This window comes from Nestor notabilis, unplaced genomic scaffold (genome assembly GCF_000696875.1).
Source record: "Nestor notabilis isolate BGI_N333 unplaced genomic scaffold, ASM69687v1 scaffold25103, whole genome shotgun sequence".
Classification (NCBI taxonomy): Eukaryota; Metazoa; Chordata; class Aves; order Psittaciformes; family Psittacidae; genus Nestor; species Nestor notabilis.
The window spans coordinates 49,372-75,361 of NW_009923721.1; the positions used below are offsets into that span (position 1 = coordinate 49,372).

Genomic DNA, 25,990 nt, shown 5'->3' on the forward strand with positions numbered 1-25,990 from the left:
AATTGAAGCAAGTTATTTCATTCTTAAAATCAGTAGAAAGCAATGAAGTGGCACTTACCTATGACCATGCGGGGTGAAGAGGTAATCACTGCCTAGTTTTTGAAAACACTTGAGAGCATTCTGTAAAAATCGTGTCATTCTGCTATCCCCAGCACCTTTAGTACCTTCAGTGGATGCGAGTTTCATTGTTTGGGTGTGAGTTTTATAGTTTGGAAGTTAATGTCCTTTGTACCAAAAGGAGTATTTTTGAGAGACAGGCATAAATATACATTGACATACAGTTTAAATGCTGTCATGGTACCTTGCACTGTGAAGTGATGGGGAGCTAACAGCAGGCAGTGTTTTTGGCACTACCAAGCAGCAGTAAAGTGATGGGTTGGTGGGTTTGCTGGTTGCCTGGAAGTCACATGGAGCAGTGATGGGAAGCACAGACATTCCAGGTAGCCCCTGAGGCTGAATCCAGCAGAAGCCAGGGCTTTGCATGACCCCTGAGAGCTGGGATCCAGGGGGGCTCTGCATGACCTCTCAGCTCCAGTGGGGCCGGCCCACATCGCTCTTCTCCTCCCAGCCTGCCGAGGCTGGAGCACAGTTGTGGGGCTTTTCCAGTCCTCATGCTCAGGTGTGAGGGGTGCAATGAGCTCGGCAGGAGACCTGTGGGTGAGCTCACCCAGCCACCGTGTCAGCCAGAGCACCCATGGGGCTGCGGGGGAATGTGGACTGCGGGTGTCCACCTTGTGGAAGGCTGCGGGGAGGCTTCAACCAGCCTCTGCCCCTCTCCTTCGCTGCCATTGCAGGAAGAGCCAAGTACAGCTGGAAGGAAACGCAGCCCAGGGCAGCTCCTGGGCACAGCGAAGTTGTTCATCACTCCCACAACTTTCTTAGGATTTTTTTTTCTCTTTCTTTTTTTTAATTTAGGTTGTATCCTTTGGAGAAATGTGAAGCATGAAAAGGCTGTGAGTGTATGGGGAGAGAGGCTGCATGGGGAGTTGAAGTCGTTCCTGATGTTGAAAACATTCTTGTAGAACTTGACTTCAGTTCTATGAAGAAATCCCCAAAGGTGGAGTCCTCACCGACAGGTTTTTGCCTAAACCTGGAGCAGAAGCATGGCTGGGAATGCATTCTTTGCTGCCCAAAGTGTGGGGTGGGGTAGGATGGGGGCGAGACTCTGCAAGCCCAGGGCTGGGGGATGATTCTGGGAAGAGCCTGCCCTTGCCGCTGGGCACAGTCTGTACGGTCCCCTGGGAGGACCCTTATTTTGTGTATGGCTCACAGTGTCGCTGTTGCAGTGTGTTGTTCTAGCGATACAGGGCTATAATTTTGAGACCCTGAATACAAGCATTGTTGTATTTAATCTGCCATCACAGCAGTTCTCTTCTGCTTGTGCTGCCACTGACCTCAAGTCCTCACTGCCCAGAACGTGGGTGTTTGCTTTTAAAGACACCTGCAGCTGCTCATAGTTACACCATAATATATTAGCTTCTGAGCCTTAATTACCAGTTGCCAGCAGCTGTATACTCAAATCCTTTAGCTACATTTACCATACACTAAATCTGCAAAGACATGACACAACTCACTAATGAATGGCTTGGCTTTTCTATCATGTGCCATCAGTTTTACATGAGAAGGGGCTAAAACAAGTGGGACCAGACTATAGTGCTGGTAAGAACACGGTGAAGTATTTGCCACGCTTGAAAATTATTTTTATTTTACCCTATAGATGCAATCTTTGCTCTAGGAACCAAATCCACACTTTGTCAGACGTAAATTATACCCCAACTGCCAATTACAGAAAACCCCATCAGCTGAAGAGCATTATGAAAACTAAGCTGCCTTGGATAGGAGCCACTGATGTGCTGATGAGAACCTGCATCCAGTCCCTTCCCACAGTGAGCTGGGCAGCAGCTTTGGTTCCCCACCCGCAGGTGGTGAGCAACGTGAACCCCTTAGTCCCGAGGCCGCCATAACCCTCCTCCTGCATGTTCATGATGGGAATGGTCTGGGAGAGCCTAGCTCCATGACCTGGCTGCAGGGGATCCAGGGACCAGGCCAAACCCCAGAGTCAGGAGCAGCCTGAGGCACCTTTGGGTCTGCCTCCAAAGAGACAGGGAAAACACCTACCGATGGGAGAAGGGGGCTTCACCGTGGGGTGAAGATGCGGCCCCTTGTTATGTGTTGCGAAATGAGTTTGAGTGAGCTGCACTTTGTACACCTTTGTAAACCAAGAGGTTTGTGTTTGTAAGGCCCATTAAGCCTCACTCCTTCAAACCCTCAGAGGCAATACTCACCCCTCCATGGCTAACCGCACCAGTTAAAGGGGCTGATACATTAGGAAGCACAAACTTCAGCAGCATTTAACCATGGCCTTGTGACAATGACACGAGGTTTGTGTTACGGGCTGAAGCCGCTGTTCCCCGAGAGCAGCGCTGCGGTGACAGCCTGTCCCCCTCGCAGCAGGTGGGTATGGCACAGCGTCACAGGAGGGCTGCCTGGGCATTTTGCACAATCCTGCTGGGGCACTATCAGTTAGATAAGCAGTGTGCCTTATGGTCAGGTCAGGGTGACCTGGGCAAAGTCAGCACAGACTGCAATAGCACTTTCTGCTTCCAGTGAATAAGGATAATCAGTAGTTTTTTCTTGCATGATAAGTATTTTGGCTTTAACCATACCTTAATACTTTTAAGCACTTGTTTTAAAGGTACTTTCACTGTATTCATTTGGTGAAGTAAGAACAAATGTGCTTGTGATGGTTTTGGCTCAGCAAAAACAGCTGACACCTTGTCCCTGACCCCCTCTCCCTCAAAGGGAGGTTGATAAAAAGTTGATAACTCAACAAAATTCACTGAGCCTGTTAATAATTCTCCTATAAAAGCCACACGTTTTTCTTCTGCAGTCTCCAGTTGCTTTTAGCATGAAGGGACTCATCCTGGCCCTGGTGCTCACCCTTGTGGGTAAGTTGAAGCTTTCCCAGCACTGATGAGCCATGATGGCCACTGCAGTCCTGAGCAAACTGCATCTCCTCAGGACCTTTCAGAGATATTTACAACTTAATTTGCTGAAGCCCTTTTATGACTTTGGCTGCTACCTATTCGATTTCTGTGCCTAAGCTTAGCAGGAGAGGAAAAGCCAAGCAAGCAGCAGCTAGTGAGTAAGGCTGGCATGGGCTTGGTGTCCCAGGGGTGTGGGGTGCACCCCGAGAGCCCGTTACTGGTTGTTTGCCAACCATTAGAATACCAAGTAAATGAATAATAAATTAAAGGATCCACAGAGATGAGGGTTTTTTCATGCATCCTTCTCTTTCCTCCCACACAGGGGCCCAGAAGCAGGACCTCGGTAAGTGCACTCCCACCGCCAGTGAGAGGCTCCCACACTGCCCTCCCCTATGGCCATGCCTTGCCCACTGCTCCCATCTGTATTCTGGCAGTAGCAGCCTCACCCTTCTTTGCTGGGATGGTTCTTGCAAGTTACATCATAGCGAAGGAGCTATTTCTTTTACATCTTTTGTTTTTCAAATAGAGCCCATTTTTCATACCGGCAAGACCTACCTGTATAGCTATGAGAGCTTCATCCTGCATGGGCTGCCCAACAGAGGCATGGCAATGGCTGGAGTGAAGCTGACCTGCAAGGTGGAGATCAGCCATGTGTCTCACAGTGACTACCTTCTCCAGGTAAATCACCATGGACGTGGGAACCCCCCCACCTGCCTGCATCATGTGGCTACAGATGTTTGGTTCATACCTCCAGGCTGCTAAAATAAACAACAGAAGATGCAGAGCTCACATGAAAGCTTAGGGCTCTGCCCGGTGCCAAGATGACCCCATGAGCTGAATGTCAGACCAAGCAGCTTTGCCCAGGCAGTGATGATTTCTCCAGCACAGGGAGAGGTGTGGGCATGGGCCCTGAGCTTTGTACCATACCCCCAAGTCATGCTGGGGGTGAGCTGAGACCACCACTGGAGTGTCTACAGCTGTAGCCAAACTGCTTTCAGTTACTGGTGGTGACCTAGAGACAGTACCACAGGCTTCCTTGCAGCCCCCACCTCCATTGGAGGGAGTCAGAGCTGCTCCAGCTAGAGCTTCCTTGACTAAAGCTGCCTTAGGTTCATGTCCATGTGGAACTACAGCAGGCAGCTGCTTTGAAGAAATACACTTAATATATAATATATATTAGTATGTTAATATAGTTTTATTAAGGCAACGTGACACTTGAGTATGAAAATGAGAATTCATGCTTGAAATATCCATGTTTTTCAACCTGGTCTATCGCCTGAGAAAAGCTCGGTGCTGGAATTCAGATATCACATGAGGAAGTCCCATCTGTCTCCATTATCTTCTTTTTGATATTCTTCACATAGGCATTAATTCAAATGTGAAGGATTCTATTGGTAATGTTTGTGTCTGGCATAATGATATCAGATCTGGAAGCACTGTTACTCATCAAAAAGATTAAACCAAACAGCTTAAAATATTGGCACAGAATGAAAGGCAACAGAAAAGGGATCCAGAAGACACCACCTGTGGAGAAAGCTGTAAGAGGTGCCCTTAGCATTCATCCTTGGAGTTTACTCAATCTGTATTCCTTGCATATATTACTGAAACAGCTTGAAAGAATACCTGTCACCAAACTTTACACACTGCTGCAATTGCAGGCTGTATGTGCCTTGCTAGACTTGCTATAACTTTAGCAATTGCAGACAATAGTCTTGAGTAGGATTTAATTTGAGAAAGGTGTCAAAAGACAAGTCACCCTTGCAACCTTGACTATAAATGCCTAAAATAAATCAGAGTACTAAATCTACACCAGTTCTTTCTGTGCAGGAACATGTACTTTTATGTACAAGGGTGGGTGATGTGTGTGTATGTGACTAGATATGTATGTGCATGCAGGCGTATGTTTCCCACTAGGTAGCAGTCAAGGACTTGTATGCAAGCTTTTACAGCTTGGTAAGCTTAAAATGACAGCTGCATCCAAAGAAAGAGACTCAGCTCCCACTGGGCTATCTCCCATGCAAGGTCTGCAGTTACCTCTGCTTCCTCATCGGCTGTGCCACAACTCTGGTGCTCTGGGACGTGCTAGACCTACAGCAGCAACCAAAATAGTGCCCATGTGTTTAAGTATGCAGCTTGAGCAATGGCATGGCTGCTTTGCAGACTGAAGGAAGATCTCACTGGTCATGTGGAGAAAATGGGTGAGTATCCTTTCTGTACAGATTGCTGGCAGCTGGTGGTTCACTCACCCAGCAAGCTTCAGCTGAATGCTGCTTGCATAATCTTCTTTTTTTGGCAGAGATCCTTCATGGAAATTGTGTTTTCAAGGAAACTTCCTAGGCCCAGCACAGGAGTCCAAGGAGGAAAACATTTCCTGCAGTGCTGGAGAACTGGGCATGGACTGGAAATGCCCAGTTTCCCTGTTATTGCACTATTTCAAACTGATGGTGAACAGGATAAATGTTTTCCCAATTTTGTTTACAGATTCAATCACCGAAACTGGAAGAATACAATGGCTTCTGGCCCACAGACTCCTTCACTCTGTCTTCAAGGCTCACAGAGACCCTTGCTGCATGCTTCAGCCAAGCCTTTAAGTTTGAATACACTGAAGGAAGGGTTGGAAGTATTTTTGCCCCTGAGGACTGTCCCATCCTGTGCACCAACCTAGTGAGAGGGATTCTGAACATGGTGCAGATAACCATCAAAAAGTCACAAAACGTGTATGAACTACAGGAGGTTTGTTTTTTCCATTCTAATTATTCTTTCATTCTCATTTTACTGTTAAATAGTAACTTGCCTGTACATACACCTCCCAGGCAATTTTCTTTGACCTATTTACTGCTGTTTCAAGTGGAAAGTTCACTGTGTTTAATCAATACTCAGGCTGGGATCGAAGGCATCTGCCGAACCAGATACATTATCCAGGATGACAGCAAGAACAACCGTGCCACCATTTACAAAAGCAAGGACCTGACAGACTGCCAGGAGAAAGCGGTGAAGAACATAGGAATGTCATACATCCGCCCCTGCCACACCTGCCCCCTGGTACGAGCAGCACACAGCTCTGCTGCCATGCTTGGGCATAAGCCACTGCTGAACACTCATGCATCATGGTGCATGCTAGTAGGGAGTTTGACTCATCTGTGATAATGAAGTACTGCCCCTTCATATTTCTGAGTGGGTCTCTTTGCACTTCTAGAAAGTCAGAAACATGAAGGGCACGGTGACGTTCACTTACAAGATGAAGTATGATGACAGTGGGACATCGCTGACGTATGCTACATCTCAGCAGGTGTACCAGATCTCTCCCTTCAATGAACCCAATGGGGCAACAGCTGTGGAGGCAAGGTAAGCACCGTGCGTGTCTTTGTTAGCTGTGATTATCAGAGCCAGGAAACACCTAAAACATATTTACTGTAGATCTGTGAGTCAACAAGAAGCATCTGGCCTTTAGGCTGCAAAAGGCCAAGTACATCCCTTGGGATGCCCAGCCAGGTTCCATGCCCTGTTTAGGGGGTTTGCTTGGCCACCTGGAACATTTACCCAACCTCTGAGAGACCCTGGCAAACTCTATCAAAAGTTCTCACCAGTCCTATGACTGATAGTCCTGATCAGTGCATAAACAGAGAAGTGCACGATCCATTTGTGGTCAATGCAATGGTCCTGCTGAGCACCCCTCAGTCTGCTCCAACTGCTGTACATGTCCTCTATGCACACAGACTACTGATGAATTTCATTCTTTCCCTTGAAGACAAGAACTGTCTTTGATCAGCATTAAAAGGACTTCTCTCAGTGCACCAAAAATTCAGCTGCAAAACCAGGGGAGTCTTCGTTATCATTTCTCAGGAGAGCTACTCCAGATGCCAATTCCTCTAATAAGGATTAAAAATCCAGATTTACAGGTATTAGAGGCTTATTTTTCATACTCTTTATTAATTTATAAGACTAACAGGTCAGCACATAATTATCTTAGACACAAATCCTTCCAACTGTCTGGTTTTCCCATAGTTAACAGAAACACTGCGGCAATTAGCTCAGAATAATGAGGAAGGAGCCACTAAAGAAGCTTCAGCCAAATTCTTACAAATGATCCAGCTTTTTCGTATAGTGACCTTTGATCAAATTGAGTCTTTGTGGATGCTGTTTGCCAGCAACCCTCCCTACAGGTAACTGTATTGTCTTCAGCCAGGATTTCCAAACATAGGCACACTGGGCAATGGAGATAACGAATTCTTCTCTCCATGGCAGGCACTGGTTCCTGGGTGCCATCTGTGCTGCTGGAGCTACTGACACATTCAGATTCCTGAAGCAAAAAATTCATGATAAGAAGCTGAACGTCTGGGAAGCAGCTGCTACACTCCCTCTTGCCTTCCATTTCGTTACAACCAACAAGCAAACCCTAGAAATTGCCTCAGTGAGTACAGGTCATTCTTCTATTTCCCTTTCACTCCTTTTTAAAGGTACACAGGATTATAAGTGAAAGATGAGACACATTTTCTTCTCAATTTGTAAAATGCAAGGTAGTAACAAAAAATGGGGAATGCTGTAGGAAATGTTTCCAAACACTTGTTGCCAAAATAGTTTAATAGCTTTGATATTTGATATTAAAACCCAAAAATCCTAAGGAAGTTGATATTGAGATAGTTGATAAATAGTTGATATAGATATATATATATAGACAAAGACATAGAATCATAGAACCATAGAATGGCCATAGAAGGGTTGGAAAGGACCTTGAGATCATCTAGTTCCAACCCCCTGCCTTGGGCAGGGACATCTCATCCTGGACCCTGTTGCCCAAGTCTCTGTCCAGCCTGGCCTTGAACACTGCCAGGGATGGAGCATTTACCACTTCTCTGGGCAACCTGTGCCAGTGACTCACCACCCTCACAGTCAAGAAAATAATAGCATGTAACCAAAATCTGAAACACAGTCTAACTGGAGTGGGTCCATTTACTTTTATTGTACCTAAATGACTAAAGTTTAAGTTCTGAAAATGTTTAGGAAAAATACAAAGAAATTCTACCTGTTTATTTCTCAAATGCAATTTTCACTAAATACCAGCTGTAATTACTAGAAACATTAAAGACTACTACTTCTTTCTTCCGCAGACTTTTCTGACCTGTCCCCAAATCCAGAAATCCCCAATGCAGAGAGTAATTGTTTACCTGGGATACGGTAGCATGGTAAATAAATACTGTGCTCAAACATCAGTTTGTCCAAATGAACTTCTTCAGGTAGGTGACTCTCATTACTTACTCATAAGGGGTGAAGAAATTTTTAAAATGCCTCTAATTTAGTTCTCACTGTGGTGGCAATTAGGAAACTCACTGTTTACAGTGGGGTAACTCGCCTCACTCTCAGCTGTGGCTGCCTGCAAAATTGCAAAGACAAAACGAAACACTGAGCTGATGCCTTTGAAAAACCTGTCGTAACCGTTCAGAATTTCAAATGCAAGTGGTAGAAGCCTGTGGGGATAATGGATGTTATAAACTGAGTTTAGGTATGACAAACCTAGGATTTAAGCAAAATAATTATGATTCTTCCCTCCTTTTTTACATTAAGCAGAGTGTACTTTAATAATCCATTAAAAAGGCAGTGTGAATAAAGCTCTAGCTATGTCATAGGTTAGGGCTTCCAAAGAGGCCCTGCTACGTAACTGCGTATCACTGTCAGAAATATTCAGGACATTGTCCTCAGAAGGACCACAGCAGTGACATGGCCAGTTGGTGTTTGATGTTTTGAAATCTTCCAAAAGAGAGTGAAATAAAGCCAAGCCAAGCCGCCAGAAGGGTAATTGGTCTGCTCAGAACAGCAAAGCTGTTTAAGTGAACTTGCTATCCCTATAGGAAGCGAAAAATACACAAGTGTAATCCTGCAGCTGCGCAGACCCTGGAGGCTGCAGGCTGGCAGGGCCCATGAAAGTGCCCCAGGGAACCACTGAACCCAGCGGCAGCTCGGGACTGCTCTTGAGCTTGGAACAGACTCTTTGGTACAGGCACCCACCTAGGATTATCTCCCACGCTCAGGCTCAGGCACAATTTAAAATCAATTACAGCACTGAGTAAGGAGAAAACCAGGTTTGCTTGTATGTTCTACGTTTGGCATCCTGATAAAGATGATAATGAGATTTTTACTGGGAGAAAAATTTATTCTGGGCTTTTCATTAGTAGTAGCAGTTTTGATTGCTATGGCAATGCCTATTTTTATGCATCATTATAAGATCGTTACCTGCTGAGATTAACACAGTCTGCTCTGTTTTCAGCCACTCCACGACCTTGCTACAGAAGCCACCAGCAAAGGTGATGCCAAAGACATGGCTTTGGCCCTGAAAGCCATCGGCAATGCAGGAGAGCCGGCCAGTATCAAACGCATCCTGAAGTTTTTGCCAACATTTTCCCAGGCTGCAGCTTCATTACCAAACAGAATTCATGCTGATGCTGTATTGGCCTTGAGGAAAATTGCCAGAAAAGCTGCTGCAAAAGTAACTGAGATTATCACTTATACAAATATCTTACAGGGTATGATTTGCATTGACTTAGTGATTCGGGAATAACAAAGCCATCAGGTTATGTTAGCAGCTCTGGGCAGATATCTCAGTTGCCCACACTGCACTTTCCTGGCATCATCTTATCCTTGCTAGTATCCTGGGAAAGAGGTTGCTTTAGTCACTGTAACACCAGGCCCATTTCTAATGGTTGTTTCTTCCAGACCTGTTCACTGTGCAGGCAGCAGTATCTTCAATATGTCCCATGCTCAAGCTTCTAGAATTTAGTTCTCTGTTCACTGCAGGTCACACATGGACAGTTCAGGAACCACTCATGACTGAGGAGTTATAAGGTACTCACAGGCTGTATCTTCCTGCTGTAGGTAAGGGAGATCACACTCCAGGTCTTTATGGACAACACACTTTCTCCTAACGTCCGAATGGTGGCTTGTGTTGTCCTCTTTGAAACTAAGCCTGCTCTTCCAACTGTAACAGCAATGGCCAGCTCGCTGCTGACAGAGCCCAGTTTACAAGTAGCCAGTTTCACATATTCACACATGAAGGCTTTGGCAGCAGGCAGGATCCCACAGCTCTATAATCTGTAAGTAGAGGAAGAAATGCATTCTTTTAGTGGCAAATGGTGATTTTTTTCTTGCCGTTTTCTAAGAATTTGGTCCTAGTCAACTAACTGTGTATGATTTTAACTCTTTATTACTCAGATCTGCTTCTTGCAACCTTGCTATCAAATTACTGAGCCCCAGACTTGACAGGCTGAGCTATCGCTACAGCAAGGTCATTCACGTCGGCGATTATTCCTGTGAGTACCAGGTGCCCTGTTCACTGCTTCAGCTAACGTAGCCAAATGCCTCTTATTGTGTTCCACGGTTTTTACCTAAGTTCCAACCACAGGCTGTGAGCTTAGTGTACTCTTGGGATAGAAAAAGCACAAGATCCTCCTAACATGAAAAATCCCCTGAGGGTGTTCTACTACTCTCTGGGTGTCTGCTGGGGAAAGCGTTGCCTGCACGTGGATTTAGGCCTCCTTCTTCAGTCACTGTGCTTGAGTTGACTGTCCTAGAACAAAGTTCTCCTTTTGAGGTTGCAAACTAGAGGACCTGTGGGACTGAATTCTTTAAGTACTCCTTGTGATCTATTACAGCATGTACCTGAACTGGCTAATGTGCACCAGACACCTCAGAGACCCTAACCAAAATCTCTGCTGCTTTTTATTCCTGTGATAGCCAAATATCAGGCCGGTGCCATTTGGAGGGTCTATCTCATGAACAGTCCCAACAGCATGTTTCCATCTGATATAATCACAAAAGTAAGAGGATATTATGCAAATACTGCAACGGATATTATTGAGGTAAGTATTACATTAAAACAGCCAGCTAGACGCAAGCCACCACAGATAGTATTACTTGTTAAGCCATTTGGACTGTGATGTAGTGTTTAATTTCATCTCTGGCTGTGAGGGCGGATGCAGAAGAGAAAATTTAGATAATGATTATGATTTTACTTAAGCTTCTTTTATTTGGGCTTCTTGACAGATAGATTCATCAATGAACATATTCAGTACAGGCATGAAAATCTAGGAGAGCAGAGGAAAGCTTATGCAGCAGAACACTCATCTACCAACCTACAGGCACATGGCATCTAGGGTATTTTGCATAAGTACAGGGCAATAGCATCTGAAATTAAATTTCAGCCAGAAGTGCAGCAAGGGAGGCACGAAGCTCCATCTGACAGCATGCAGGTATTTACTCAGCCTCTTGAGCAAGCTTTGCAGCCTTGAGCTCTGTGCTGCCCTAAAATTATCCCTGCTGACTAACTCAAAGCTGGCTCAGCACATCCTCAGCACCTGCAGCCATAGCCTGCAGTCATCTGCCAGGTAGACATAGCCTTGTAAGTGCAATGGCTTCATGAAATATGTATCGAGAGCAGCCTTGGTGAGTGTAATATCAGGCACAAAGGTTTTCCTTGGCTCTTGTACCTGGTCTGTGACACCTGACTCCGTTTCCTACAGGTGGCTCTCCGGTCACAAAGCCTAACCAAGCTTATCAGGAATCAGAATATTCCCTTTGCTGAGTATGATACATACAAGACCCTGAAGGAACTCGGTAAAACGGTATATCTCTATGCTTCCTTCTGATCTGTTTGCAACACACAATTCCTGCCAGCACAAGGTTTGCATCACACCCCACACACCAAGCCGCCCCTTTGATGTTTCAGTAAGAAAGGAGTCAGTCATCCTGTTTGGTCATGGAAAGATACACTTACGCTGCACTTATACTGTCAACAAATGCCACCTTTTCACTCAACATGTGTCAGCCCTTAATGTACAGTACAAAAGATGATGATGATGCTGGTAGCCAGAATTCATGTGTTTTAGAGTGTATGTTAAAACCCAGCAAGTGGTTGCTCTTCTCCTTTAAAATTACTATTGAATAAGATTTTCGTTTTTGAGTTCTTGGGTGTCACCCACTATTTACCGCAGCAGAAATTATCAAGTCCTTACTTCATCCTTACATGGGGTAACTCCCACAGAAGTCAGTTCTGCAACATAAGAAAGGGCACATTGGGTCAGACCTGTAGTTGTCTATTAGTTTTTTGGCTAAGGAACCATATGGTTAGCATCCTCCAGATGGGATTTATTCTTCACTAATACATTACTGTATTTTAAATGACATCATCTGCTTCTTCCTTTTCTCTCCATCTCTCCTTAACACCACAGCTTCTGGGATGGAAAGAACTGCCTCCTGAGAACCCTCTGGTGTCTGCTTACATCAAAATACTGGGCCAAGAGATCGCCTTCTTTGACATTGATAAAGATGCCATTGAGCAGACCATGACGGTACTGACAAGGCTGTTGTCTTTTCTGTATGCGACGCTCAATGATTTCCCTTCTCTGTCTCTTCTTACTTACTGACCTAGCCCATTTCCCTGTTTTCAGAGTCTAACTGGATCACCAAACTGGCAGGGGGTGGTGAAAAAACTGGTGGAAGAGGTCCAGCGAGGCATTTCAGGCCGATGGACCCTGCCAGTGATGGTAGGCGAGCTGCGGCACATTGTCCCCACGGTGGTAGGCGTCCCGCTGGAGCTCAGTCTGTGTGGTACCGCGCTGGCCCAGGCTGTAGCTGATGGTGAGCTTGGGAAGCCCAACTGAGTGGTCTCTCCACAATAATTGTGGGTCCAGTCCCTCTGCTGAAATTAAATCCCTCTCTAATCTTGAAAAATACTCTTGTAATGTGGAAACATCAATGTTTGCTACCTCCAAAGGGCTTGACAATTAATTAGCATATTTCATCTGGGACTTATTTGTATAACTCTGGTTTAGAGTAGCAGTCTTTAAATAATCATATAAAGTATTTCAAAATGTAAAAACACTGCTCATGTGTTAGCCACTATGCTTATTGAAAACACTGCATTTATTCTTTCTCTGTTCATATAACTCCTGTCTGTCTTTTGCAGTGGATATACGTATATCACCACCATTATCTGACGACTTCAGACCTTCACAGTTGTTGGAAACCAACATGGATATTCATGCTGACATCAAGCCAAAGTAAAGATGACATATATTTTCACATATACACACAAGCATTAATAATAATGTTTATGTTTCTATTTATTCTTACATTTACATTTATATTTAAAATAGATACATGATCTATATATGTTGTCATATAGGGGTCTTATTTGTCCCATATTTGGGATGGCTGTGCTAATCCAGAGCAGTGAAGTTGTGAGAAAGCATCACCTGATGCTTCACAACCCTGCAAACACAGCAATGTGCACTGTACCCCACAGGCTGCTGTGCTGTTCTGCTATTGCTAAAAATGCTCATATCTATACCTGTCCAGTGACTAAAGATATTAAGCTGTGAAGATATATTTGCTTATGTATGAACAGACTTTTCCAAGTTCAACATAGAATCGCATCACCACCTGGCACACGCCTGGGGGAACTCAGGAGGAAAAGGGAAGTGCTTCTGCACCTGCAAAAGCAAAAACAACAGTGCTAATAATGATAATAATAGTTATAATAATAGTAAACTAGGCACAATCTGAAGCTAGAAGATTCTGGCATTAGTTCGTCCTCAGGCAATGTATCAGTGACAAAGCAGTGAGAGGGTCTGCTAGCTTTGTTCATCAGATAAATCCCTTCACTTCCAGTGGCACTTCAGCTTTTTTTTATCCTGTTATGATACATCTCTTCATCCATCAGTAGTGGCTCTTACAATAAATAGAACAGCATGAAAATTCAATTTTGCATTTCAAAGTTGAATATGTGCACATTAATCCATAATTATGCATGTTTTTATTTCCACTCTTTCAGGGCATATTTTCATATGATTGCAATGATGGGGATTAATACACAATACTTTCAGAGTGGTCTTGAATTTCACGCAGAGTTCAGTGCCAACACTACAATGAAATTTGATGCCAGGATAAATATGAAAGAGAAAAATCTGAAGATTGAAACCCTTCCCTGCCGTCAGAAGTCTGAGCTCGCAGCTGTGAGGTACGCAGCTTGTGGCATTTTGCTTGTTCTGTGTAGTAACTCACAGATTGTGAGTTATACAACCATGAATATACAACTCCTTGTTAGGGTCTACCCACACCTTGGCAGCCACATAAGTCTTAGTATTGGGTTTTTTGCACCAGCAAAGACAGGTAAGCAAAATCAGATGATGTTACTTGTGTGCCATTTACCATCTCCACAGGAGTGAAGTTTATGCTATTTCAAGGAACATGGAAGAAGATTCTGAAAAGAAATCCCAGATTCTTCCAGAAGGAGAACTACCAAGTATCTCCAACCAGCCATTTCAGCCATCAGAAAGGTCTTCAAGACCTAGCAGCTGGAAGGTAAGGGTGCCTCTCACCATCTGTATTGCAGACAGGTAGAGAACAGACAGCTCCTCAGAGGGGCTGAGCACCCCCAACACAGCAGCTAGCTAACCAGATCACAAATGCAGAAACAGAGATTCAGCAGGTGCCTGGCATATCCCATACCAAGCCTAACATAAGTCCCAGTGGGTTCAAGACATGATCATTCACATTCTACTCACTATCATCACCTCATGCACGTAGGGTTGCTTTGACAACATCTTCATATTTCTTTACAGTCACGGGGAGGGTGAGTGAAATTCATAACTTTTGTACAATATCCCTTCTTTTTCTGAGCCAGAGCAATGTGGAAAAGATGGCTCTTGGGCAGAATATACATTTTTCTTCCCAAATCCTCAGGTAATCCCTGCAGTGGATTGCAGAAACCCATTATCTTACGCGTTTTGCAGCTTCTGAGGCTGGCGTGGGAAGCCTAGGTTGACTTGCAACAGCAGGGCTAGTAGCCCAAAACTGATGCAGAGAAATAGCCTGTCCAAAGAGCCCTCAGCATCTTATGGGGAAGTGTGTTTGTGAAACACTGCCTGGGAAAGGCTGGGCAGGAGAGCTGTCCTCTTCCACAGAGCCCTTTGGAGGAACCCCACTGCTCCCAGTGCTTGGATCTCCAATATTAAGCAGTGCTTCCTTATGTAGGCTGGATTGTCATTATTCTCTTCATTAATAGGAGGAAATATTTTAGGAGTGTGACTTTTTTTTTTGTGTGTGGACAATATCTTTATTTGCCATATTTTGTTTAATGCAGCAAAGCAATATTCCTAATGTGATATCCAAAGGATACCAGCGGGGCTCAGAAGAGGCACATCACCACAGTGTAGGAGGAAGATCTTACGCACGTGTCCTCTGTAGAAAATTTGAGAGTTTGGGATGTTCTGCCTGTCTCAGACTAAAGTCACAAAATACTGCTTTCTTAAGAAACAGCCATCTGCACAAATTGCTTGGAGAATTTGAAGCCAAAATAGTTTTGAAGCCAGGTACAGCCACGACAACAAGCTTTTCTGTCAATCTCTGTGAATGCTGCTCAAGCAGCACAACCCTAGAATGTAAGTATCTTTGCTTTATTTAGTTCATACAGATGCTGATATTGACAAAATTCAGCTGGAGATTCAGGCAGGATCCAAAGCAGCTTCAAAAATAATTGATGTAGCAAGCTCAGGATCTAAGGAAGAGGATGAGACAACCCCGTACAAGGATATTCAGGCTAAACTAAAGAAGATTCTAGGCATTGAAAATGTGTTCAAGGTAAGAGACTTTGAGCATGGGAGGGGAAACATTTTCCTATAAAGGAAACAAGGGTTTCTAGTGTGGTAAAATTGCATGGGAAAAAAGGGATTTTGGCTGGGAGGAATGGGGCTAGCTGAGTTCTGGTACACCTTTTGCAGTGTGCAAGGCCGGGAAGTTGTATCTCTTTGAAAGCCTGTGGTGAGCAGCTTGTCTGACACCCAGAGAAATGAACACAACAAGCTTCTTATAAATTCATAATGCTTTGAACTGTTTTTGGAGGTCTCAAATAAAACGCGGCACCGTAGGAGACGGGTTCACAGAACTGAAGAGGCTGCAAATAGAAACCTCTGGGCAGACCCCAGTGCGTCACCCCTCTCCAGCTCATCCTCTTCTTCCACTGCTTCCGCTGCTGATGGTAAAGAGCATGGAAATGAACACAAAAAAGGTGAAACAAGGCAATCTAGGAAGAAGCGTGGCAACAGCAGCAAGAGCAGCAGCAGGAGCAGCAGCAGAAGCAGCAGTGGTAGAAGAAGCAGCAGCAGCACTGGCAGCTCTGCTAGCAGTAAAAGCTGCAGCAGCAGTGGAGAAGGCAGTTCCGGAGGCAAGCACTGCAGTGGGGACAGTAAATATTCCAGCCAACAGGTAATTCACCCAGGCTGGACCTTCTTATATTTCCTGTAGCGAATGTTTTATACATCAGGAAACTCTGCCCATAGATCATGGACCAAAGAAAGAGAAGCAGACCAGACTATTGAGGTGGCTGCTTGCTGCAGGGTGGATGAGGTAACCATCTACCAGAGCTTTTCCCCCTTTTTAACCTGTCTGGTTCTCTGAAGCATTTCAGTTCACAAATTTCACATTTCAGATGGTTTTAGCTTAAAATGTTTTAAAAAATGAATTTTGTTTTGTTTTTTTTCCCCCCTATACTCAATACTGAACTTTTTAATACAATTGTCAAAAGTTAGTTATTCGTCTTCTCTTACATAGTTCTTACATTCTATCTATTTTCACAGGCAAGTCTACCTATTTACCAGTTTCGGTTCAAGCCAGCAGATGAACAGGTACATTCACTGTTTATACTGTGAGCAGAGCCTACATCTGCTCTCATTAGCTTTGCTGCAATTAGAACTTACTTCTCTGAGAATAAAAACATGAGAAATTAATTCTGCAACAACTTCTAATGGTAAGCAACTTGCTTCAAGGCGTTTCTCTGGTCTTGCAGGAGCTAGGAAGGGAAGCCCTGAACAACAGCATTGGCTCCTCTTCTTCTTCATCTAGTGATGAAAGCATCTCTAGAGCCATGTCTCAGGTGAGTGTCTTAACCTACAAGGAAAAAAAAATGTTTACTTTGGATTTCCAGTTATTCTATGTTTATAACAGAATAGGAAAAATATGGTGATTCTGCACATTAGACAATACATAGAAATGTAAAGGTAAGCGCACTGGATAGCCATTGAATTTTTTTAATATTCATTCAATACAGGCTACATTTTCTAATAAAACTGGAAAATATTGCCATATATGTTGAAATTTGTGTTAGTCAGTAATTCTCTATAAAAATGAGAACACATCGGACGCACTGACCTGCTTGATCAGAAACTGTTTTCAGGTGGTTGGTTTTTTTTGCATATCTCTCTAAAAGTTCAGGAATTGACTTTGCCACTCTTTTAGGTTTTCACTGCCAAGCACTTCTCTGCATGTTACCAGGACCATACAAGGCCTTTGAAAAGACCTTGATTTTGCAGGAAGGCTCTAACTTCAAGAGCAATTCAGGTGTTTATTCAGGAATGACTGCATGCTATATAGTTGACGGTACCTAGTCCTTTTTTTAATAACTATCACAAGAACAGATGGAATCTGCAGCAGATTTCATCAAACAAAAATTTCACACATTTCTGACAAGGACCTACATGCCTACAAAATAGTAAACATTACGTTGCAGAGGCACCCCTTCTGCACCAGCATCTCCCAGTTGTCAGTGCAAGTAGCTTGCAGAAAAAAAGCAACCAGATCTACCCTTCCCCTCTATTCTCCCCCTTCCCATTTCCATATAGCTTGAATTCACCTCTCTTGTCCGTCTTTTTACCACACTACTACTTTCTTAACTCATCCCAGCACTACTGTTTTACTTACATAGGTCACAACAGCTCTCCCTTGAAGACAAAATTATGTATAGAACTGAATAAATCAAGTGATGATCTATGATGCTGTCCTATACATCACATAAAATGACTTTCTGAATGAAACTTTTCCTTTATAAAGACTTTTTTGTCTGTGGTTTTAATATAGTAAATTTAATGTGCTGTTCATGTCTTTGGTCTCTATTTTCTCTCTATTGACTTAAGCCTAAATTCTTGGGAGACAGCAAGCCACCAATATTGGCTGCAGTTCTTCGTGCCATCCAAGCAGCCAACAGGATTACAGCTTGTACTGTACACTGACACACAACGCAGGAGATGGAGGGTACAGATGTTTGTTACAAGCATCACAGGATCAAGTAGATGGAAACTCTGTGCTGACGCTTCAGTAATAAATACCCATAAAGTACTGGTAAGTTTAAAGTAATGATCAACTCAAATGTAAATGAAACAGAATGATCTTCCTATCTTCTATATAAATATATATATATATTCCCCTCTACTAGGGTTCTCTTCAATGGGGTAAAGATTGCCAGGACTACCAGATTGCTACTCAGATTGCAACAGGGCAATTTGCTGCTTATCCAGCTATGCAGATGAAGCTGGAGTGGCCAAAAGTACCTTCAACAGTCCGAACAACTGCGAGATGGTGAGATTTTATTTTAGTTTTTGAAAAATTCACCTGTGTCAATGCTCCAGATAATTACAGATTCAGTTCTGGAAAAATTCCCCTTAATCAGTATAATATTATAAAAATCAGTCTGTTCTTTCTGTGTATTCCTTCTCTCAAGGCGTAATGCACTTCTGTTTGCAGAAAACCACATGAAACAAAGGGGATGATGGGATTCACCTAATCTATCGTAGACTTTTAATTTAAAGTGCCTGAATTAGGAAATTGGCCTCCTGATGCTTTCTAATTAATGGAGGCTCAAAGCAGAAGCCTAACCTTGGTTCTCTGAAGGAGTCTGTCTCTTACTGACTGTACAGGAAGAGTGATTTCCTAATGTAGGCACCTTATCTCAGCTTCCAAAGAAGGTGTTACAAATACTTCCCATAAGGTTTACTGCACACTAAATAGTAAATGTTATGTGACACTTAGTATAAAGAAGCTGTAACTGCTGGATTCAGTTCTGTCTATATATACATATATCTATTGTATTCATTCATTCATTGCACTCATACATGCATTTGCCCACAATAATATATAGATCCATATCAAAGCCTGATCTTTTTTCATATTGCTGCCAAAATGCAGACAGATACAACTCAGTTGTTCAAGGCATACAAGTGATTTTGTTAACAAATGTCTACTGAAGAGGATAATTTTTATTAGACTGAATTACCTGAAGTGCTATTATCTGCCCTTATTAGAGTGGATTAAACCATCCAACTGACTATCCTGGAGCAAAGTCACAGAACTTCGGTTTTTTCCTGCTCTAAGACTATGCTTTGTCCTCAAGGAATATTTTCTGTGTTTCTCTGAGTCCACGCACATAAGGGAACCCAGTTACAGAGATCCCTCTCTCAGCTCCTTGACAATCTTAGTAGGCAAAGGATCCTTGCTAATGTTATCACTGCTTTATGGGGGTATTTTAGTCTGAACAAATAATAACAAATTTTTTTTTCAAAGACAGATCATTTTTATCACTTACTTCCTTTTTCAGGTTCTACTCATTTCTTCCAGGAGCTGCATATGTGCTTGGCTACTCCCAAAGGCAACAGTATGGTCCCTCTCATCAGGCAACCTTGGTCATGGCTCTGACATCTCCCAGAACCTGCAGCGTAATCCTCAAGCTACCTGAGGTAATTATTTCCACTGCTTTCATTCCTGAGCATTCATGAAAGAAGAAATAAGAACTGAGCATTCAGTTCTTACAAAATCAAAGGTTAACAGCTATTTTAACTCACTGTTTGTTTGGGGTTTTTTTAATTTATTAAACTATAAAGATGTCCCATCGCAAGGACATTACATTCACATAGTTGGTTCCATTGTGAAAACATCTTACAACAGATTTCTCTTTATCATGTAGCATGCAAACACATGAAATAAGAAACAGGTTACAAAACAACCATCATGATTGATAGCATGTTAACAGTAACTTTTATTAAAAAGACCAACCCTCCCCAAATCTTCAGGAAGATGATAGGTTATCCTGTGTCCTGGAGAAGATATTAAAACCAGGCTGTAGAGAAGCATGATGGCCAAATAGCACCCCTCAACATATAGGAAAGGAGAGGGTGTGCATCTCAGGTAAGGAAACTGTTGAGACTGTGAGAAAATGTCATGTACAGCTCCACAGAAGGCTGCAAAATAGTGAATATCAAACGTAATTTATAGCACAGGTATTCTATAGGTTGCAGATGTGTCAAACTGCTATTTCATGCTGTACACAGAGGATTTGATTTCTTTTTAGCTCTCAGTCAGTACAGTCCTCTTTGACCATTATAGCAAAATGACATCTCTACACCATATTTTGTGTTTACATTGATGTTTGTTTTCTGACTGATTTTCAGCTCACAATCTCTGACAGTGCTATCAGGCTTCCCCTGCCATTCCCTTCAAGTCCAGGTACACCGATTTCAACACTGAAATCCCCTGACCAGAATGTCTTTGCCCAAGCAACACTTTTAATCACTGAAAACCTTAAAGGTCAGCAATTAACTATCTGCACAAGCATTGATTGATTTTGCAGATTTTGTAAACATGATTTATACTTTGACATAACTTGAAATCATTTTACATTCACTTGCAAAATAAGTTGGACTTCAGATAGAAATAAACGCATTTGCATGAAAATCTGTGAGGCTGCAAAGATGTAAAGGAAAGGAAAATTGTATTAGTAAGATGAAATATGTAGTTACATGCCAAACAGTGATTCTAATGCATCCATTCCCAAATGCATCCATTTCATCTTCACTGCAGAGATTGCTTGTGAGGAACAAACATAACAAAATTTGTAAGAGGGACATCTAAGTGACCTCAGATTTGGGCTGCTCTGCTTGATTAGTGCTGATAGTGCAGATGCTAAAACAGCTTCAATAGTGTACACATTAATTTCACCTCCTGCACTTGATTTTGAAGGGATTATTGTTTCATTAATGCTGTATTAAGAACTAATCACATTATACTTACTTGTGGTAAATTTTAAATGGAAAAGCTTTATGTAATCCTGGCATAAGGAGTTCATTTTGCTTGAAATAAGTGGGCTGATGTCATACCTATGCATATTTCCTTGATAAACACCAAAACTATTGGTTAATTAAATCCATATTAATCAAAATTGCTGTAAAATTATTTCTAATCAGAGCTGGTAGGATTTCCAGCAAAATACCATTACAGTGAAAAAGGGAGAAGTTTATTCTAGTGTGGCTTTTTTTTCCTCCCCATCTTCTAACTACTTCTAATCCTTATTAGGACTCAATAAAGGTAGCAGCATTTTAGTGAATTTCCTTTAGTGTTAGTCATAGAATCACAGAATGGTTTGGGTTTGAAGGGACCTTAAAGCTCATCTAGATCCAAGACCCCTGCCACAGGCAGGGACACCTTCCACTAGACCAGGTTGCTCCAAGCCCCGTCCAACCTGGCCTTGAACACTGCCAGGGATGGGGCAGCCACACCTTCTCTGGGCAACCTGTGCCAGCACCTCACCCTCGCAGGGAAGAATAATACGTGAATTGTTAACATTTGAGAAATTCTTTTGACTACAACAAAGTTAGAAAAACCAAAAGCCCACAGAGAGCTGCACCAGCTGTGAGCACAATTTATCTCACACAATGCTTGAACCAGGAGTGGGCTGCCTGGCTGGCTGGGGCTAGCAAAGTTCTACTTTTGTATTACTACAAATACAATATTTCTTCTGAAGGAATCAATTTGCTTTTATGTGGGAATAGGTAAAACCAGAAAATAGGTCTTTTTTTATTATTATTATTTATATTACAACTCTAAAATAGAATAACTGTCTTATAGGAAGCAGAAAAGGCTTGGTTTTGACTGGGGTTTATTTTTCAGCTCGTTGTTCAGTTTTCCAAAATGTGATCACAACCTTCAACAGCGTTAAATTCAACTATTCAATGCCTGCAAATTGCTACCATGTCTTGGCGCAGGACTGCAGTCCAGAACTGAAATTCTTGGTGATGATGAAAAGACTTGAAGAGTCTGCTAACCTTACAGCAGTAAATGTCAGACTTGCCAGCCAGTAAGTAATTGCAAACTTAATGACAAATAGATGTCAAGCTGAATATGCTGTAAATGTGAAGACTGGATTGTTAGACCAGATTAGTGCTAGCATAAGACTCATGCAAAAATTATGATGTCAATGGAATGATTTATAGGAGTGTTACTGGGATTCGGGACTTTGTCTTTCAAAAGTGTTTCTGAAATACATCTGAGGTTCATAGGATCCTAAAGTCTTCACTACCCAAAATTCTTCATTAATTAGCATTTAACCATCTAATTTCAGTTCTTCGTAATTAGGTAGACACATAAAGTCCAAAAAGGACTATTGTAATCATTTCGTCTGGCCTTCTACACTAAGCTAATAATTAGAACTAATTAGCACCCACAATCATGTCAGCAGAGATGTTGAGGAGTGGACATAGCTAAAAGGGGAATTACTTATCCCAGATTGGAGGCACTCTCTTAGGTCATCCCTTAGCTGGTGCATAATATTCTAACCTATTTGAAATTAATTTAAGACACACTTTCTTTCATCTTGGAGCCACCACCTCTGCCATCATGGGTTCTTTAAAAGCATAATCTGATACTCTAAAATGTATGGGATTATGCATACCAAAATCATTGTAGTGAGTGTTCTTCAAAGCACATAAATAGGCTTTCATCTGAAAGGTTTCATTACAAGTAATTATTTATTTCTGTAAATCGTGTGCCTAACTGTGCCATAATGTTGAAGAAACAGAGAGAAACTAGTACTCTGCAACTGTTTTGTGGAAGAACAGAAGGATGCTTGTTTTATAGACTATCTTTCCTGATAAAGACATTTCTTTTCACTGTATCATTCCCGATTGTTTCAGACAACCCTATGGGTGTGCTTTTGATATGCTTGAGTTTCATATTTCTTCATTAGATCAAACACTGCTCTGAAGAAAATACTACAATGCACAGACTATTCAGGCTGTAAGAGAACTGCCGTAGGGAATCCAATCTTCCTTTGAAATGTAAAGCACCTTCAATTTATGTGAATGTAATAGCAATCACAGTGTTCCACAGCAAGGGTCCCTGTAGCCTGCCTGAACCATGGCCACAAGCAGACACTCAGAGACGAGTAAAGGTGTATTGTGAGCATTCCTGGCATGCTTTCCTGGGCTTTCTCCATCTTCCTCCCAAAACGTAGCAGGTGATTAATGCCAGAATGATATGAGCATCCTTCAGTGTTGGTTCTATATCAGGACTAGAAATTGACAGCTGAGAAGAGCAAAGGAAAATCATTTGTTTATACTAGTTTCCTTTACTTAAAGTGAGATTGACATGTATGTTTCCAATGGACTCATCCAGTTGAAGATTAATGGTGTTCAAGCCCCGACAGATATTCCTTACACATCTAATTCTGGTAAGAGACTCATCTTTGTTTTTCATTTCATCTTTTCTGAGCTTTTGAAGGAGAGGACAAGATCCTGCAAACACCTCTCAAGATAAAGATCGCCCTAATCTGAGAAACGATTAGGTGATTTTAACATACCTTCATGCTAGCTTTCATAGGGAGTGGCAAGAAAGGTGAGCAAGGAAGGAGATGCTGATCCTGTGTATCTTTGCACAAACCAAACCATGCAGGGCTGTAGTACCTTGTGCTGACCACACAGACCCACAAAACGAGTATCTAGAGCTCCCCTGGCCGTGGCCACCCTTGTCACAGGGCTTCAGCTTGTTCCAGGGCAGGGAGCAATGCGGTCTTTCTCATTTCCCCCATCTCTTTCATGGCACATTAGAGCATGTATTAAGTCCCCAGGAATTTAAAAAGTCATTCAAGTTGGACCCTAAACCAGTAAATTCCTTTTAAAAGAAATCTCCTTTTGCTTTTTGTTGCAGATGCAAACTTGCTGATCAGCAGTGAAAAGGAAGGCCTGTCACTGACAGCCCCAGATTATGGCATAGATAAACTGTATTACGATGGCCATAGACTTGAGGTATTTTTTATATTATTATTATTTTCAGTGGTTTTATTTTTAGAAGAAAAACAATTAAGTGCAGCTTTTTTTTATTTCCATAAAGATTCAGGTTGCTTTCTGGATGGCTGGAAAAACATGTGGTATCTGTGGAAAATACGATGCTGAGAAGGAAAGGGAATATCAAATGCCCAGTGGATATTTAGCTAAAGATGCAGTGAGTTTTGGTCAGTCCTGGATCATCTCAGAAGACCCCTGTGCTGGAGGTACTAAGATTCTGACATATATTAATGTCATTGCCTTTGACTGATTAATTAGTCACATGAATAGATGATTTATATTAATTGTAGCATAATTGTCTTATTTTTTACTATCTTTGTGATTAGTGGCCATAGACTAAAATAGAAAAATCTGCTCTTCCTGAGTTTGGCATCTCACTGCAAGTTCTGGTTTTGTTGCGGTTTTGTATCAACTTCTTCTGCACTATGTAGTTACCTATGTTTGTGTGTTCCAGATAAAATTATAAACTCAGAACTCCCTAGGATGGTAAGTTAGTATGAAAAGCAGGTAGTTTGACTGTTGACAAAAGACATTTTAGGATATCCTTAATAGTTTCATACTTTATTTCCATTCTGCTATTCCCAGGCTTTTAGTTTCTCAGAAAAATAAAAAATTATAATTAAAAAAAAAAAAATATCTGGCCCTGGCTATCACCCTAGAGGGCACTTGAGGTGGGAAATACCTGTTTCAATTTCCTCAGGCTGAAGATTAACTTAATCCAAAACTTTCAGCCTGGGAATGATTGTTCTTACCATCCAGGTCCTATATAAAACCAACATGAACGTTTTGGTGACATTATGGTCCACAGCCTTTTACGTGGAACCCAACCCTCTGGGTACATGGTGGTCTTTGTAGTATATATTCTATATTCTTAGATCAAGCTCCTTGGGGGAACTGGTCCAGGAAAGCTTGGATCACAGAGGCTTGAGGACTAAGCTACTCAGCCATGGCAAAGCAGGTGTGATGCTAAGCACAGTGCAGAAGTGGATATACGGATGTCTGGAAGCCACTACTGCCCCAACATGAAGTGCTGTCATAGTCTGGGTAAAGTTGAGTGTCAGCTGGCCAAAGTTTTCCCATGTGTCTTGTTGGATACGGGCACCTGTGTCCTACTTAGATCCTATCTGGCAAGCCTTTGTCCGTGGGACTGTGCCCCGCATGCCTGATTTTTCTCACAGCCTAAGCCACTGACAGAAAATTGACTCATTTCAATCATATTACTTTCATTGGTTCATTCTTTGGTCCTAGCTGTTGCTGACTCTACAGATTAAGTCCAAAAAGTAATTTATACAAATTACGCAGGTGCTTAAGAGAATTCATGTTTTATAGCTTGCAAGCTGCAGCGCAGATTTGTCAAAACTGAGAAACCAGTTGCATTTGAGAAGGTGGCAGCAAAATGCTTCTCCATGGAGCCTGTTCTACACTGTGTCGAAGGCTGTTCAGCAACCAGGACTATTCCTGTCTCCGTGGGCTTCCACTGCGTGCCAGCTGGTGAGTGCAGAACGGGTGCTTGTGCACAGCACAGCCACCGTGTCCGACTGTACTTAGTGAAGAATCCTGAGCTTGACTGTACCAACACACAAGTACCCCAATGGTAACCCCCCCCCCCCCTCACACGACTTCCTTTTCCTCTTTCCTCATGTACAGACTCCGCTGTCAGCCTGGAAGGGCAGATGAGGCTAGACCAGAAATCCGAGGACGCCGTGAGCACGGTTTCTGCTCACACGGCGTGTTCCTGCCAGCAGCAGTCCTGCCCAGCGTGAGGCCGCGCTCCACAGGCTCCTCTCGCTTGTGGGTGTCGGTGTCAGCCCGGACCGCCTGTTGGTCCTGCAGCACGGCTGGTTTGGGCAGCAGTGATAAGACCCTGTCCCCTTCAGGAGACCGTTCTTCCCTAGTTCTTCTAGAGATCGTGACAGCAATCCTGGACACCCTTCGCCGGGTTTGATCCTTTAATAAAACGTTGCTCTGTCCAACGGGTCGGTCGAGCTCTCTTCTCTCTGTACAAGCGCATCCCCCGAGCTGGGCCGCCCAGGGACCTGGCCGGGGGAGTCCTTGAGCCGCCCACAGCCACCG

General features: G+C 42.8%; 1 protein-coding gene across 1 annotated transcript; it reads left to right on the forward strand.

The window, feature by feature from the left end:
- Positions 1-3,281: 3,281 nt before the first annotated feature.
- On the forward strand, positions 3,282-25,680 carry LOC104403987 (vitellogenin-2-like). Its single transcript, XM_010012303.1, is given in 36 exon segments — positions 3,282-3,330; positions 3,514-3,665; positions 5,469-5,720; positions 5,868-6,029; positions 6,184-6,332; positions 6,736-6,886; positions 6,993-7,150; positions 7,233-7,398; positions 8,096-8,221; positions 9,250-9,468; positions 9,855-10,072; positions 10,191-10,288; positions 10,713-10,837; positions 11,498-11,599; positions 12,206-12,325; positions 12,425-12,614; positions 12,943-13,036; positions 13,810-13,995; positions 14,198-14,339; positions 15,121-15,349; positions 15,442-15,617; positions 15,879-16,074; positions 16,132-16,241; positions 16,613-16,660; positions 16,822-16,908; positions 17,945-18,000; positions 18,002-18,149; positions 18,244-18,386; positions 19,402-19,540; positions 20,252-20,387; positions 21,747-21,933; positions 23,213-23,304; positions 23,781-23,878; positions 23,964-24,123; positions 25,247-25,408; positions 25,565-25,680. Coding segments are annotated over 36 exon segments (5,142 nt in total).
- Positions 25,681-25,990: the final 310 nt, after the last annotated feature.